This window comes from Artibeus jamaicensis, unplaced genomic scaffold (assembly GCF_021234435.1).
Source record: "Artibeus jamaicensis isolate MK-2021 breed Jamaican fruit bat unplaced genomic scaffold, CSHL_Jam_final contig_354, whole genome shotgun sequence".
NCBI classification, from domain to species: domain Eukaryota; kingdom Metazoa; phylum Chordata; class Mammalia; order Chiroptera; family Phyllostomidae; genus Artibeus; species Artibeus jamaicensis.
The window spans coordinates 33,475,563-33,493,315 of NW_026521803.1; the positions used below are offsets into that span (position 1 = coordinate 33,475,563).

The 17,753-nt window shown below is 42.1% G+C and overlaps 1 protein-coding gene across 4 annotated transcripts in view; it reads right to left on the reverse strand.

The window, feature by feature from the left end:
* Positions 1-4,067: 4,067 nt before the first annotated feature.
* CCDC68 (coiled-coil domain containing 68) overlaps positions 4,068-17,753 on the reverse strand; it is a 44,522-nt gene continuing 30,836 nt past the window's right edge. For 3 of the 4 annotated variants that reach the window (XM_053664275.1, XM_037151984.2, XM_053664274.1), the window contains 4 exons: positions 13,225-13,330; positions 11,849-11,932; positions 9,757-9,833; positions 4,068-6,016 (listed from right to left, as the gene is read on the reverse strand). In XM_053664275.1, coding sequence (XP_053520250.1) covers positions 5,959-6,016; positions 9,757-9,833; positions 11,849-11,932; positions 13,225-13,330 — 325 coding nt within the window. In that variant the 3' untranslated portion in view covers positions 4,068-5,958. The remainder of the gene's footprint in view (positions 6,017-9,756; positions 9,834-11,848; positions 11,933-13,224; positions 13,331-17,753) is intronic. The other variant, XM_037151986.2, reaches the window with a different exon arrangement.

The following is a 17,753-nucleotide window of genomic DNA, read 5'->3' on the forward strand; positions in this document are numbered from 1 at the left end:
TTTTCTGCAGTCAGAGCAACCTTATTTCGGTGCTGAAGTTCAATGTGATGGGCCGGGAACAGTAAATAGGTTTAAATGGGAAACGTGCATCATATTAAAGACAGTATCCACCTGAAACTAATATAATGTTTTGTCAATTATATCTCAATTTTAAAAAGCTAAGCCACCCATTAGGGGCAGTCAAGTGATTCTATCCACTTCTCTAAACTTTCTCATTTATTATTTATTTAAAGGCTGAATTTAAGCCTGGCTGGTGTGGCTTAGTGAATTGAGCACAGTCCTGCAAACCAAAGAGTCACTGGTTTGATTCTCAGTCAGGGCACATGCCTGGGTTGTGAACCAGGTCCCCAGTAGGGGGCGTGTGAGAGGCAACCACACATTGATGTTTCTCTCCCTCTCTGTCTCTCTCCCTTAGCCTCTCTCTAAAAATAAATAAATAAAAGCTTTTTTTTTTAAAGAAAGACTGAGTTTTGCAAGGGAAGTTTTCTCGTAGCTTTAGATGATGTATGTATAAAATTAGCACTTAACATTGTTGAAGTATTCTACAGTATACAGTATTTTCACGTTATAATCTATTTCTTCCCCATAACAAAATGCTGAGACGTGGTGGTGTCTCCCTCAGTCACGGGCTCGTGAATAGACCATTATTGTTCAAGGCAAATTCAAGACCACAACTATACAGCTTCCACTTAAATGTTCGTTTACAAAGGCTGCCTTGTTCCCAGAGTTGGTCTCCCTCCACATGTTACTCAGATAGGTGTTGTTAAGACAGTAATGTATTTTTCATTTGAAGATAAAAACAACGTTCCCATTGTAAGCAAATAAATGCTCAGCACCATTTTCTCAACTTTCCTCCCTGGTAGTAGTAGTGCAGTTTCACAGGGGCAGAATCTTTGTGTCTGGCTTCATCTTAAATAATTCAAGATAAATTATCAGTGACTTGCTTTTCCTAATGTTTTATAAGTTTTTTTTAAAGATTTTATATATTTTAATTTTAGAGAGGGGAAAGGAGGGAGAAAGAGAGGGAGAGAAACATCAATGTGTGATTGCCTCTCGCACTCCCCCTACAGGGGACCTGGCCCACAACCCAGGCATGTGCGGGAATCAAACTGGGAATCAAGCCAAGTGACCCTTTGGTTCGCAGGCCGGCGCTCAATCCACTGAGCCACACCAGCCAGGGCATATTTGTACATAAACATAATGTGCCCTGTATTGAGAAAAAAATAGACCTTCTAAACATTCACTATCTGGACTGATAGGATTTCTTGTTTTAAAACTGTGTATGATATTATTATTCACTGTTCTCATTACCAAGGAATTTTTTTTCTAATCTGGACTGAGTGTGAGCATTGCTGTTCTGTTAGAAACTCATTTAGATGACTTGCATTATGGATTAGGAAACCAACACACCAGTTATAATTTGACTAAGGCTATATTGTAGGTAGCAGAAACATTTCGTGATAGTAATCAGATCTTTGAGATGATCATGACTTTGCACCATTTTCATAGGTGTCTGAGAGAAAGACTCGTCTGTACCAAAAGGGTTAAAAAAAGAAAAAGACGCAGAACAGCAAGGTTAACAACAGGCGATTTCAATCTGTTTGGTTGCTTCCCCAGAGAGACGGACACCAGGAGCTCATTCACGCTCATGGAAAACGTGAAACAGGGGAGAGACTTGAGTAGCGCTAGTTAACGTATTAAATACGAACACACGGCGCCTTGCTCCTGAATGCCAAAAGCAGTTTCTCATGAGTCCTCTAAGGCAGAGAGGGTAGGTCAAAACGAGACCACACAACTGAACCTTTAAGAGCACTTTGCTCTTCAGTGGCCCTTCCAGAGAACATGGGCTTTCTCAGTAAATTAGAAAAACACAGACCAAGTTGGGGATTGGGATACAGATTTCTAAGAGTCAATTGGTTCCCACTGCTCAGACTTTGAAGAACTGGAGGAAAAACTGACTGACTGAATGAAGGAAGGATTTATTTTAAAAAATGGCCCTGCCTGGTGTGGCTCAGTGGTTGAGTGATGGCCTGTGAACCAAAGGGTTGCTGGTTCGATTCCCAGTCAGGGCACGTGCCTGAATTGTTGGCCAGGTCCCCAATATGGGTGCTTGAGAAGCAACCACACATTGATGTTTCTCTCCCTCTTTGTCTCTCCCTCCCCCCTCTAAAAATAAATTTAAAAAATATGAAAGAATATGCTGCCCTGGCTGGTGTAGCTGAGTGGATTGAATGTGGGCTGAGAACCAAAGGGTCACCAGTTGGATTCCCAGTCAGGGTACATGCCTAGGTTACAGGCCAGGTCCCCAGTAGGGGGCAAGCGAGAGGCAGCCACACATTGATGTTTCTCTTCCTATCTCTCTTCCTCCCTTCCCCCTCTCTAAAAATAAATGAAATTTAAAAAAAACATATATGAAAGAATATGCTGCATGGAAAATTATTTAGCAAATATTGAGACTTATTCTTCACCTCCCAGTCTATCTTACGTCCTGGCTATTCCGCACACACCTGGCCTACATCCTGCAAAGAACGTGCACCTGTGCCTGCTTCCGCCTGGACCTCTCTTCCACCAAATGCCAGCTCCTTCCACCTGCTTCCCTTTCTTCCTGTCTTTGTTCAAACGTTATCTTTAAAGAGAGAGTTCTATATTTTTTAATGCACCAGAAGCGATGCTTTGTAACATTCTAGTTCTTTCACTCTTTTATTTTTTTAATTAGTTTACTTTCGATATGATTCTGTATTGGTTTCAGGTGTACAGCATAGTAAGTGAGTTCTTACTGAAGATGACCGTCCTATCTGAATGACCAGTCTGTGGTTACCATAGTTGCAAGTATCGCCTGACTCAAAACTGTAGCCAAAGCCTTTCATCCCTGGTAACTCTGGATCCCTGAGTCCGCTGGAGTTTTCCTCACAGTCAATGAACATCTTTAACTTTATTATCTGTTCCTCATCACTGAGTACATTTATATGAAGGTGGAGATTTTTCTTTTTTAAAAAATTCCTGTCCACAAGCACGCCTTCCCCCTCCTCACGGCTAGAACCCTGACTTCTGGATAAGGGCCTGGCACAGAGGGGACAGTCAATAAATATTTGTTGCCAAAAAATTAAGATATCCTGTATGACAAATTGGGTGGACTGCAAAATAACAGTGCTAACTTCGATTTTTACTAATTTATTGAAGCAAATATTCAATATTTGAATTATATCATTTATTGATTTTTGTGAAGACACCTGCCCATGAAAACATTACCATTATCAACACATTGAACATGACTAAGTCAACCTTGCATGCCTAGCACAAACCCTAATTTTCACTATTTCTACTACAATTTTATTTTTTAAAAGATTCCATTTATTTATTTTCAGAGAGAGGAGAAGGGAGGGAGAAAGAGAAAAAGAGAAATGTTGATTGGTTGCCTCTTGCTCGCCCCGAACAGGGCACCTGGCCAGCAACCCGGGCATATGCCCTGACAAGGGATTGAACCTGCGAACTTTCAGTTTGGAGGCTGGTGCTCAATCCACTGAGCCACACCGGCCAGGGCTCTACTACAATTTTAAACACATAAGTATATACTTTAATGACAAAGCAATTAAATTTAATAATTTAAATCTTTATTTATCCTTAATATTTTTAGTCAAAAAATAAGAGAAGGAAAGAAAAGAAAGGAAGAGAATTACAATGATTATGATTTTACTTGAGGGAATGAATGATCAGTTTTTGGTGAACTGGATCCCTACTTTGATGTTAAAGGACGCTGTATTTTCAAAGTGAAGAGATATGAAAGAATTTTAGAAGTTTGCTTTTAATTTCATGACACTACTTTTTTTTCACATTTAGAATAAAAACATAATAGGTTACTTTTGCCGTTGATTTGGATCCAGGGAATATCAGCAGAAAATTCAGGGAGCTATATAAATCTTTTTTACTGATAAAAAAATTAGTTTATTATTAATGATATTACCACAAATGGTCAAATAAAAAGTAGTCAATTCATTTATGCATAATAATTTTAATGTTAAAAGAAATAAAAATAAAACTTTTATAAACTATAAGTTTATTGTAAGGTATAAGCAGTTATTCAAAAGATGTATCAATTGTTTAAACATTTATTAATAATAAATTATAACACTACATGGAATCAAAGTGAAACTAAATTTCCATGTATTCACTTCAAGGCTCACCTCAGACCTTCTTATCAAATATTAGTTACTCTAATTACAATTATGTTGACTCAATTGAACTAGTGTTTCTGTGTATTTCCTGTGTGCTACTAATTTTAGACTAAGAAATTTTTTCACTGTAATCATTTGTTTTATGACTCAGAAATGTTTATTTAATAGTATTTCAAGTGATATAAGTTGAAATAATTAGGCTCCAGAAAGTAATCCATATGACCAATAAATATCCCAATGCTACTAAAATAATACTTTTGTGTTTGAAGAGTTCAGATCTCTTTAGGTACCTGAAACTGCTTATTTGCATACTCAGAAGATCCAATGACCATTGCTTCCAAAGTGGACCTGGATACTCCCTGAGAAGGTCCTATCTCTATTCCGTCCAACTGTCCTTCTGTATAAAAAATGAATATAGGTAAACCCAAAAAATATCTAACAGTGTCTTTCCATTTTTGACTTTAAAATACAGGTTTCTAATGGAAACCATCCAGGCCGTTAGCTCAGTTAGATGGGTTCATTCACAAATCTCGAGTTTACTATAATCCAGCATAATGATCGAGGGGTCAGAGAAACCCACACAATCTCTGAGTTACAGGTAAATTTCTCTAGTGCACAGCCATGTAACATTTCAAGGGTTACCATCCTTTGATAAATTTATAAATCCACTACTTCACCTCATTTGTGCATACCCTTAAGTATTTCATAGATAATACTGGTATTTCACATTCCACACTGAAAGGATTTCAGCATCTTTCCTGAGAAAATGTATGTAGTTATATACCAGAGAGGATGATCAAAAGGCTTAGAGCAATTCAGCCTGTAGGGTGGCTAAGGTCTCCCTTTATTCCTTTAGTCAACGAGCACTCTGTCTTCCTGAGGGTCACTATCTGCAAGTTCTCCAAGTCGGAGTTTGGCTCGACAGCAATCATAAACTACACCTGTAATGAAAGCACCTATCCAAATTCAAGCACAAAAGCTCTGGACACGTGATTTTAATTCATGAAGTCCAATTCTTCCTGGCTGCAGACAGCAGCCACTGCTCTTTGAACTCATGATACATGTATTTTTATGGAGGTGTGAGCTAACAACATTAGATAATATAATGACTATGGAAAAGAAAATGAGTCGTAAAGTGCATTCCTTTGTACTTATATGTGTGTGTGTGTGGAGGGGGGGTGCCTTTAGCAACCAACTTGCCATCCCAACTCCTCAGGTGTGGGGAGCTCACCATGATTCTCAATTTGGGAGGGTTGTGTGTGTTGGTGCATTAGTTAAAAAGGAACTTTCCCAGCTCATACTTCAATAGAAAATAACTGTTCCTCTAACAATGGTCAGAAGATGAATTTAAATCATGGTAAGGTATTTTTATTATTCAAAAGTCAACTTTAAAATACAACATCCATTCATATACATAAAAACTCTTTCTTCTATTTAAATAAATGGAAAACACTATCAAAAGGTCAAAGTTGACAACCTTAAACCACTCCCTTAGGCAAAAAAAGGTTCAGATTTTTAAAACTTAAAAATAGAATTCATCTTTCATCATGATAAGGCACCTGGTTTCTTCACCCATTTATTAAGTTTTGAAGAAAGATTTCCTTCCCTCGAATATATATTTGTTCGATTTCCTGGAATGTCATCTTCCTGTAAAGCTATTGATGTATAATGAATTCCATGAAATACTGGCATTGAGCCATTTTTAACATGCAAGTTTCCACTGTGTTTAAAGGAATAAATAAGACCCACGTAGTGTTCTTTCTCATGCGATCTTCAGCCAGCCAGCTCACTTCCGTAGCCTAACCAACATGAAGTAGGGGGTGTTGCCTTCAGTCTTCAGTTCGCTGTGGAAAAGACCACATAGTCATCAAGATCAAGTGCATTGACCTGCAGTGATGTAACTGCTGTACCACCACCATTACCATCCCCATCACCCTATACGGCCCCATCAGAACCGACTGCTTTCATCTAAGAGGTGGCAGTTAATCGATGAATTGTAATTCCCCAAGAAACAAAGGAGAATCACCTGGTGGAAGCCTTCAACTTAATTCACTGAGTTGTATGAGGACAAGAGTGAGAGCCTGTGTCTAGCAGTCCACTCAATGAAGACACGCCCCATGGTGACTTGGACATGGGGAACACATCAGCGGTCCCTCAGGACGTTGTAATTCTGCGGGTTTTGCACAGCCTGGTCTCCTCTCCTCCCCGTGCACACGTGCATACACACATCTGTGTATATGTGTGTATGTTGTTGTTGCTGTTATTGTCATTGTCTAATGTGACCCCTAATCTCCAGCAAGCTGCTCCTTCTGGTGTTCAACCCAAGAAACATCTATATGTTCTAATGCATGAAGAAAAGGGAAAAAAACGTTTTTTTTGTACTCACTGTGACAGGTAGCATAGAAACAGATTCTATGGGTGATATGAGACTTGCCTAGATTAATTTTTAAATGTATATCTTTTTGCCTTTTAAACTCCAATCTCTCCTTAGAGTTATAATTCCATTGTATGTTGGTGAATACAAACTTATCAAACCACACTACCACTTACATTCTGAAAGCAGCCAATTAATCCTATTTCATTGTGCAAACAGGAGACCTCCCATCGAGAGAGGGCATGTGGTGAAATGGCTGTAACAAATAAGAACTGCAAGGACTATCACAGAGATGCAAAGAGCAACCCCAGAGGATTTACGGCTGAGCACCTGCAGACCACTAGCTGAATCCCACAGGATGAGCAATCCCACCTGGAGTAACCCCGAGCCTCACTGTAACACCTCATTATAATGCTCATCGTAACACCTGAGCGTGCTAAACGACATCCCCCCCCCCAATGGCCACACACAGAAACAAAAGGCCAGTGTAAAAACACAACATGGCCAGTGGTGGGAGCTCTTGCGGAGAAGTCTCCACCCTGGAAAAATCCTGGGTCCTCTCCCTTATTGAATGCTCTGCCCCTTGATTAAATGAGCCTCGATAAAAGAAGTAAATCCCACCAGTGAGGGGCTGCTCTGCTTGCAGAGAAGCCTGCTCCCCATCCTGCTTCACTAATAAACTCTCTTGCACTTTACACTCTAGGCTTCACTAATAAACTTCACTTTAAACTCTATGCTGACTTGAATTTGAATTCTTTCCTGTGTGAAGCTAAAAACACACCGTGGGTTATGGATCCTTGAGCCCCCCACCCCCCCAGAATACCCACATTACCAACATACCATTAACACTGCAACTTCTATCAAAAATCATAAAACAAAGGGCATATTTAGTCCAGTTTCCCTGCTGCAATTAGAAAATGCTTCCATGTGATCTTTCCCAAGTCACAGAAAGAACATAAATCTTTAAAACTAAAAGACCTTTAACTACTAATTAACTGCAGCTGCTAATTAATTAACTTCCGTCTACCTCCGTTCCCTCCAGGGTCAGAACAGCGGATGCTGGCCACACCACCCCAAGAGGAATGGTGTCTGGTCTGGATGGACAAGGGGCCACACAGAACCCTGACAAGCTCAGAGGAGGCCTGCACGGTGGCCTTACAAACTCAGAGGCAGAAAGTAACCCCACAGAATGATTCGCATTGTGCGAAGTTAAAACCATTATAACTAAAAGTGAGTCATGGTGTGTAGTCATGTCCTAGAGCAGTGACTTCCTTGACAAAGGTCGATCCTCACCTTCACTCAGCCGGTCTATTTTCTTTTCGCATCTACAGTAACATACATACCTTTGAAATGTTGGGGTTGGTGCCTTTTTCCAGACCCCCCAGGACACAATCTCCCATCAGAGCTGGGCATGGACCCCCTCACTGTTCTCTTGTTTTCCTGCATCCTGGCTTTTTTTTGCTCTAAACATTAATTTTAACTATCCTGTACCCACCAATGTAAAAGAGAATTTGACTCTCTGTCTTATTCTTTATTCAATGTCAGAGATTTCCCCACTTTGCTTATGTCCCACCTCCCTCATCTACCACCAATGAATTTCATGTAACCCGTTCCCCCTTAATTAATTAAGTCTCCTCCTTTGATTCTTCTGTGTAGGAGCTGCAAACCTGCCATTCTCCGGGGAGCCTTTTCTCAATCTGTTGAGATTTTGCTCCCCAGTCATTGTGGCCGGTTTGGCTCAAATAAACTAAAAAATTCTCTACAGGTTTGGAGGTTTCCTAAGTTGACCCTGGTAAGGGGTCAAAACACTGACCCTCCTCCCTTCCCTGAGGAAGTTCTGTTTGCCTTTCTCTCCCAAACTCTTCAACCCCCCTCCTCCCCACCCTCTGAATTGACTACCTCTCTCGCTGCTTCTGAAACGTGAGCATTTCACTGCCTCCTGTAATACTGCAGGGACACACTTTCTTTCCCTCATTAGAAGTTGCAGGACTGGCGGCCAAAGCGTTGAGAATGTAGCCTGAGGCCCAAGGATTCTCGAAGACTTGTTCACGACGGTTTCCTCCCTAGCCTGTGATGACAGATATCACTAGCCATGGGAAGCCGGCCTGCGGTGGGACTTCTGAAGTAGGAGATGCATCGGCCCGAGCTCCTGGCCTGACACTAATAATCACAGGGGTGGGTGCTCAGCACAGGCATGCGCAGAAGAGAGTTTCAGGAAATGGGCTTCTGCCCAGAGCCACTGGACTGGGAAACTCAAAAGCTGGTAGAACAGAAAGTTTTTAATTGTGTTTTAAATGATTCATGGAATTACAGGCAGTGATTTCTTTTGAGTAATAATTTCATAGAGTGTCATGGAAGGCAGATTTGAGACCAGAAGTCTTTTCTTCTTTCTACAACTTGTCACTTTGGATTCTGTGAACCTAGAAAGTGAGCTTCATGGTGCCAACTATCCCTTCCATTGCTTTGGTGGGTCCTTATCAGGGATGGCGTGTTCACTCATTATTAGGTGCTTATTGAAGGCACTTGTCCTTAGCAATGCGACAAATAAAGGGAAACGCAAGAAACTACTCCTGCCCTCTCCACATTTACAATCCCTTTGATATGTGGCACAGACATGACTTATTCTTTTAAGATTTTATTTATCTTCAGAGGGGAAGGGAGGGAGAAAGGGAGAGAAATATCAATGTATGGTTGCCTCTCATGTGTCCCCTGCTGAGAACTGGCCTGCGACCCAGGCATGTGCCCTGACTGGGAATCAAACAGTGATCCTTTGGTTCCCAGGCCTGCACTCAATCCACTGAGGGCTCAGCCAGGGCTCAGACATGACATTTAAATAAATATATACAATTCGTGGTTAAAATAGTTGTGGATGGCACAGAACATATGAGCAGTGCAAGAACAAGGACAAGAGGGGAGACGACCTGTTTTGTCTGGAGAAAGTGCTGAAGCCCAGATTGGGCTTGTTTCACCTCGAAGGATTGAGCAAAGATATCTGAATTTATTACTTCATTTACTCAGTAAAAATTTATATGCTAGGTTTGAGGATTCAGCAGTGAAGAAGATTAACACAGTTCCTAGTCATAAAAAGCTGAGAAACAATGGTAAACAAAGGACTACATAAGCAGAAATACACGGGACTCTTCCTCCAGTGGGATCCAGGAAGGCTCAACAGAGGTGTGAAGGGACATGGGGACAGAAAACAGACTTTACCTTGTAGCCACGGCCTTAGACACCATTGTCCTAGGAGTTTCAGACCAAAGTGCCACTTTGGTTTTTAGTTCTTTATTCTAAAGTTGAAAAAGAATGCAGAGGTCACACAGCTAGCACCTGCATCAGCCACACATGCTCAGTGCTCCTGGTCCTCCCTACATCAGTCCTCGGCAGCAAGCCTGCTGTCCGAGTCATTCTATCGATCGGAACACAGAACTCGGCCAGTAGAGAGTCACTAACACCTGGGGAGCCACACACTCCCCAGCTGTGTGACCTCATTCAGTCACTTAACCTCCCTGAGCCCGATTTCTTCATCAGTGTAATAGATGTAATCATAGTCTCTTCTTCACAGGTTCTAAAATAAGATAAAAATATGCAAGGAACTCAGCTCAGTGTCTGGCTGATTTTTAAGACTTAAAGGCAGTTGGTTATGAAATGTGCTGAGTGATTGTCCACTGACGGTATATTTGCATGATTTTCTTATTCTATCTGCTTATCCATATTTCCTAATTTGTATAGAATAAATATGTTAGCTATGTGAAAAGAATACAATAAAATATTTTATCAACTAGTATTTGGCAAAAGGCCAGTAAGAAAGGCTGTGAGAAAATGCCTTTAAAGGCATTTCTTAGAAGAAAGAGGCCCAGTGGTGACACGGGTCACATCATCTGAGGCCTCCAAGGTACACTGGGCGGCCCTTACTGGGCACCAGAGTGGACACTGGTTCGGAGCCAACTACTCCACAGTCACCGCATGTTCAGCTGGACAGAGCTGTGAGCGTCATGTTTTTCGAGCGAACAGGCCCGCACGACCCACCGAAGGTGAGAATCTAAGGAAAGCCTGAGACTGGAAGAGTTCACCCTCCAGTGTAAAGAGCACAGTGTCCTCTGGGAAGGTAGAAGGGGCAGAACAGGGCAATGGCTACAAAAATCAAGATGGAAAACTATTTACAACATCTCTCTGTTCTTACAATTTTTTCTTCTGATGGGGGAAGCAGAGAGAACACGGCGGTGGAAGGGGTGGTGCCGGGCGAGCTGGCAGCATGTTCCCGGAGCCCCTCTGAGGCCCGTCCCGGGAGCAGCAGGGCCCCCAGAGAAGGGGAGGTCTGCAGTGGAAATCTGAGGTCCACAGTGCTGGATAGCATGGAGACAACAGCACGCAGGAAGTCAAAATACCGAGGGCTGATGTAGAAAAGGTGACCAGGTCCAGGCAGTCAGCCACCAGCCATTGGACAAAGACAGGAGGGGTAGCCCTGGGCAGGAGGGGAGGAGCTGAGGCTGCTGTGGGGTCTGCAGGTACCCCAACCTCAGTGGGGGCTTTGCTGTACTTCCTGTGAGGCAGGGGCACTGCCAGGCCCCGGTGGCAGCTGAAAAACTAAAAAGGGCTTCCCCCATTAAGGGGGAATAGTGGGCAGATAGAAAAACATGTCTCATCCCAATAAACTATAAAGTCTTATGCTAAGTTTTAAAACACTGAAAAATAAGAAAACAACAAGAAGCTTCTTGAATTGAGTGAGCCCTGAGGCAAAGCTTGGAGGAAGAGAGAGGACGGCTCTGCAAGGGAAAAAGAGACTGGGGACAGCAATCGGGCCACCTGACCAGGTCTAAATTCACCCAGCATGGCTTTGACCTGGCTTCTAATTCCAGTCTATGCCCTCTCTCTCCCCAAGTCAGAAAGTGTTCTGAAAATAAAGGATGGACTTTTAACAATTATTTATTAATATTTAATATTCATAATTCGATAACATTATGAAATGTTTAATAGTTGACACTTTAATAACAATTCAGGAAGAGCACCTGTCCCCAAAGCTGTAATTTCTTATGCACACAAGAGGCACAAACACACTCACAGAAAACATTCATATATAAACAAAGACATGCACACGCACTCACAGATAAGCACTTGGGCATGGTCACACACACTCATGCACAGACACACTCACACGCCATGCACACACAGACACACTCAGACGGTGTCACCATGGCAGACCACCACACATGAGCACACACACAGACATTCACACACAGGCTCAGAGCTGACACACTCACACAGTCACATTCACACTGACATACAAAACAGATTCTCTGCTTACCTGGGCTTCCAATATGTTAACTTTTTCTTTCAGATTTTCAATTCTTTTATCTTGCTCTTTTAAATTATTTTTTAGTCCTTCCATCTAAGAATTAGAAAACACAGTTGGAAAAATCTTGTTAGACCAAAGGGAATGGTTACTTAAATCAGAAATTGTGCAGGTTTCTGTGGTCAAATCATGTTGATTCAATAGAAAAAAGTTAAATCCCAAAGCATCAGGAGACTCAGCAGGCCAAACAGAAGAGCAGACCAGATTGGCGCCTGGGGATGAGCTCGTGCAGACAGTGCTATGAAACATTTTAATCTCTGGGAAGCCTGTTTAGACCTAATGAGCAGGACTGCCTCTGTGGAAAGCAGGACTGCTCATTCTTTTATGTGTCAGCCAGATAACATTTTCATCCTGCAGATACCGAGGCCAGTGGACAAGATGCAAGGCCACTGCCAGCATGGGGAAGCGACCTAGGCAGAGAGCTGGTGAACCAGCAGCATGATTTGGTGAGCCCGCTTTGCTTGGGAAGAAATGCATCAGCCAAGAGGCAACATGGAGCCGGGGAGCGGGATACAGTTCAGAACGGTGCAGGAAGAGAGGAAACATGCAGATGCTATGGCCAACTCCGTCACCACTGGCTGTCATCTAACTACTGTGGGGCTCAGTTTCTTCATCTGTCAAATGAGGACACAGGATGCCTCTAAGTCCTTTCCATGAGTCAATTCTCCTGGTGAGATCCTAGCCTAGCAAGCACAAATGCTACACCAGGAAGGTGTTTGAGTTATTTAGGAAGACTCCTTTTGGGAACAACTATTAGGCAGTAAAAAAAAAAAAAAAGAATGACAGTCAGATTTTAAGTCTAAAGCAGACCCCCCAAACCAAATCGACACGTATCTTGGCATAAACGATTTGAGTATAGATTCCACCATCTATCTTGCTGTTAATACAATGACGTCTTCTCTCGTACTTGTCAGGAGGCTCCCAGAGAAGAAGGGCCAGAGGACACCCCTGTCCTGACACTTCTCCTTGGTAAATTTACATGGAACTGATGAAGACATTTAAGAAAAGGCTGAGTCTCCAAATCGACAAAATCCTCTAAAAAATAGTGCCCAGCCAGTGTCTGGCTGAGGACACTCTTTGAAAATCACTGAAATATCTGAAGAGCAGTTAGACACAATTTCCCCAGCTCCTCAGCTGAGAATTCTCCAGGTGTTGGCATGACAGGCACAACACGGCTTTGGACACAGCCCCGTTGGAGGGGAATTCAAAGGAGCTGTTCCGTGGGGAGGAGATTCTCGCTGCTCATCAAGCCCAGGCCAGCTGCCTGCACTCAGTCTTCTCATTGCTAACCGACCAGCTACCAGAGAAATGTGCTCGAGTAACCTGACCTCCTGGATGACTCTGCGCAGGTGCTGGTGTTGGGAGTGAATCACGAACTGCAGGTGCGAGATCTGCTCCTGGAGAACGGAGATCTCCTTCTGAAGATCCTGGCAACTGGAAAGGCAAAGGAAAAACCAGAGTGAAAGATTCGCTAACGCATCACATGCTGTTGTTTTTGTTTGTTTGTTTGGCTTTGTTTTCACAGCTGTGCCACCAGGTTCTCCTCACTCACTACCCTGCTGCTGGGCATCCTGTAAGATGCCCAGGGCCCCACATGCCACACACTGGGGCAGCCACAAGGCAGCCTCTGATTAGCTCTGATATAAACTTGAATCAGAACGTCAATTCATGTCAAAAGCTCCCTTCTGGCTGCTTGTGGCTCTCCTCCTACCAGCAGGTAGTGGAGCCAAGTTGCACTAGGCCAGGTGCAGCACCCACAGACCTAGCACCCATCAGGATGCACCAAATTCAGGGGGGATAGCAGGGTCAGAACATGGGGATGGGAATGACAACTTTACACACACACACACAGACACACACACACATATATATGTACATATATGTATATATGTATCAGAAACCGATTTCCAATGATAGAGTTGGTATATGTTATGAATTGCCTATATTTGTGTTTTTATTTTTTTGGCTTCCTACTTTTAGTAATTCTGCTACCTATAAGCAGGGCAAAGGGAAAAAGGGGGGAGGAGATTAAATTTCAGATAATATTTTGAGTATGCAGCCACCATTGTGAAAAAAGATGAGTGATGTTTGAATTTAGGTCATTCCTACTTTCCTAACGCTCTATTTAGGTAACTAAAACTGATTGTACATCTCTTGAATATTTCTCTTCCTTGTCCATAGTATTTGAGTTTTGAGGCAACATGCATGGTGGCAAGACCACCGAACCTGGGCACGCTGAGACTTGGAAGTCATACACTTTTTAAACCTCAGTATAATAGATGTAATAATTCCTATCTCTTCTACTTTGCAAAATTGCACCCTGTAGACGTGAAAGATAATGTGAATGTACTTTTGGAAAATGAGCTCTTTACAAAGTAATATATTAATATTATTTTCACTTATTAAGGTTTTACGATTAGTTGCCAACATCCAGTGCAATCACAATTCTGATTTTCACAGCCTCTCAAATATTACAAAGGTCATGGAAATCCACGTGACTCTACAGAGCGTGTTCTCATTAGAAAAAAATAAAGTCTCCATTTATCTCACATCGTGCACTGAAAATTGCTTCTCAGACTTAATATGCATCGAGGATCTTGTTAAAATGCATATTCTGACCCAGAAGGCAGGGGTAGGGCTGGAGACTCTGCATTCCCAGCATGCTCTGGGTGCTGCCAATGATTTTGCTGGTCTGCAGGCCACGCCCCAATGCTCTGAGTGACACAGCACTAAACCCCAAAGTTGTCTCAATAGCTTTAGTAATGAACGTGGCCAACTTGCAATATCGAAGATAGTCTTTTAATTCTTCCCTCCTTTGGTTTTGCATGAAAAGGCTTCAAAAAGAGTTTGTTTTACTGTAGAAAAACATTAGTTTGTATAAAACCATAGAAATCCTTGCATAAGTACAAATGATATATGGTAGCCATTACTATTTATCCTATGAAATGAAATAATTTATACTGTAAGAACAGTGTACGATTACACAATATATGTCACAAAATACATGTAAAATATAGTTCATTATTTATCACAGAACAAAAAGTTAAAACAATCTAATAAACATCAGTAGAAGACTGATTAAGCAAATCATGCGATGCCTTTGCCATTTTCATTTTACAGATACCTATATATCACAGAGATAGGCCGATAGACTTGATTTATATCAAAGATGATTTTGCAGAATGTTATAAAGAGAATGGTCTTTTCACAAATGGTACTGAAACAACTAGATATTCATATTAAAAAAGGGGGAAAATCTATCTTTTCCTCACCACATAATAAAGAAAAACCCCATGTAGGTTGTGAATACAATTGGGGACACAAAGACTTTCGGAAGACAATACCGAAGAGCATCTTTGTGAATTTGGAATAAGAGTTTTTCTTTAAAGGCAGAACTAAAGTAGTATTAGCCACAAACAGAAATAATGGTATGTTTGACCAGACAAAATTAAAAACTTCTAGTCATCAAATAAGCATGAATGGGGGACCCTCAGAATATTGGTAAAACAAATGACTAATAAAGACACAGTACCCATACTATACACGGAACATCTACAAACCAGTAAAACAGGCATCCCAGTAGAAAAATAAGAAACTGATGTGAAGAAACACTTCACAAAAAAGATAAACTGCAGACCTGAGGATCAAAACAGCACAGAAGGCCAACAGAAATGTGACCCGCTGCTGGTGCTGAGGCTAATCACTGCTCTGGGGAGGAAGGAAAAAGAAGAAAGGATTTCCAGACCCAGAGCTTCACCGGGGAATGATGAGAGAGAACTCAGGGTGCTTTGCCACGGCAGGCCAGCTTGGAGAATTCACAACATGTTCTTAAATTCACACATTGATGAAAAATTAAAATTTCACAAAAATATTAAAGGCAGGTATGCAAAATGATCTCACTGTGTCCTGTGACGACCCAACACTTGAGAACCAAAGGGACGTAACGTGGTTTTAGGACAGTGGGGTGGGGAAGGGGGTAGATATTATGCTCCCCAAATACAAAGCTCAGGAAATGTCCCTGTGTATTCCATGAGAGTATTACCATAAAAGTCACTGTAAGTAAATAAAAACCTGAAATAGGTCTCAAGATGGAAGAGAAGTATTTGTAGAAGCACTCTTGAACACACGGGCTCCCTGACTTAGCTGCGTTGGTATACTAGTCAGGGACTAGAGGAAGGGGCAGGAAATCTGAGGATTGTTGAATAAATATGAAACCTCATCATCCATTTATGGTCTCTGAATAGGAGACTATAGCTCAGTAAGCGGCCATTAGAGCTCCCTTTAGTCTTCGTTATTTATCTTTCAGTGAAAGCACTCAGTCTTAACAAAGCAGCACTAGAGAACACAGCTGGCAGAAGGTAACAAAGGCCAGTCCTGGCAGAGAACAAGCTCTTCCAACAAAGATCTTTATCCGGGATTCATGCTTTATCTGTCAGTAGACACATAAAGTAAGTGTCGAAATTAAAGTAGAACTGAGCAACTTCTTCCGGGAAGATGTAGAAGATGTATTTTTCCCTATGATTCCCACTCACGTGGAGATTATATCTAAACAAGCAAGAGAAGACTCTGGAAAGTGGGGAGGAGAAGGGAGACCAGCTTGGGACCTTGGAATCCAAGAACAACACAATGGTGACTTCCACGAGTTTTCTTTTCGCCTTGCAGTTCCCAGAAGTAGAGCTGAAACAGTCCAAATCCTGGAAATACCAAGAGGGCAGACAAAAGAAATCCACCCCTCTGTCCCCCAAAGGGAAAAATCTTGGCCCTGCAAAGAAAGGGTTGAGCGTCTCCCGTCTTCCTTCTGTCCTCAGGGAGAGTGAACAGGGCACCATTTCTGGAATTCTTCCCATCAGCTTCCTTAGCGTTCAAGAAAGAAAGCCAACCATATCTTTACTTGCAAAAATGTGCAAATGAGCGGCTCCCTTTAACTAGTAACATGGGATGATCATGGAGCCTGCACTCGGCAAAAGGCGAGTGCAATCCCTCTGCGTAAAGACTTGATCAAGGGAGACTGCGTTCACAGAGGACTGTCTCTCCGTCCGCTCGTCAGGACACTTTACGATCTACCTTTGGGCTAAGCGACACCATCAGAGGGTAGCACCGTCGAGCTTGACCATGCTGTCCGCTGTTCCTCAGTTCTAATGACTTTGACTGGCATTGTGCGATCCTTTTTTAAAGGGTTTTCTGAGGTACAGCTTCTGTGTGTATCATAAGGATTCAGTGGAAGACATTCTTCAGGGCTCTTGTTATGAGCATAAATAACCTGGAAAATTTTTGCTCTGGCCTTACAGATATATTAAAAAGAAATGGACTTCTCCCAAAGAATTGACTGGCTTTAGTCAAATGGACACCATAAACTGCAAAGATAGTCATAATTTCCTTTTTGGATTGGCTGCCAGAAAACTGAAAACAGAGTGCTTGACTTAGCAGGTACACAGCGCCTCATGGTACAGTTTTGTGAGCCAGCCTCGTTACATGCCTGTTCTTCTCTCTTCCTGACTTTGTCGTCTAACTTATTTCCCATTGAACGAATCATGTCATACTGTATGGAGTTTTAATAGACAACCTTACATTTTCTGAGCACTCTGAGGACATAAATACAGAATTCTAAAGGGGATGGATAGCATGAGGATGGCCATAGTCACACAATCCTGGAACACAACCCTTCCCAGTGTTCACAGAGTGCGTTTATCACCAGGGATTTTTGCATTATGATGTTTACAGGAATGAAAGTTCCAGAAGAAATGAAAAGGGCTAGGTACTGAGATACAAGAACTCCATAAAAGCAGCAGCGGAACTGCGTGGTTGTCCTAAGATGCTACTGCTTCTGCCCACGTTATACCTTTCCCCGGCATTGGGA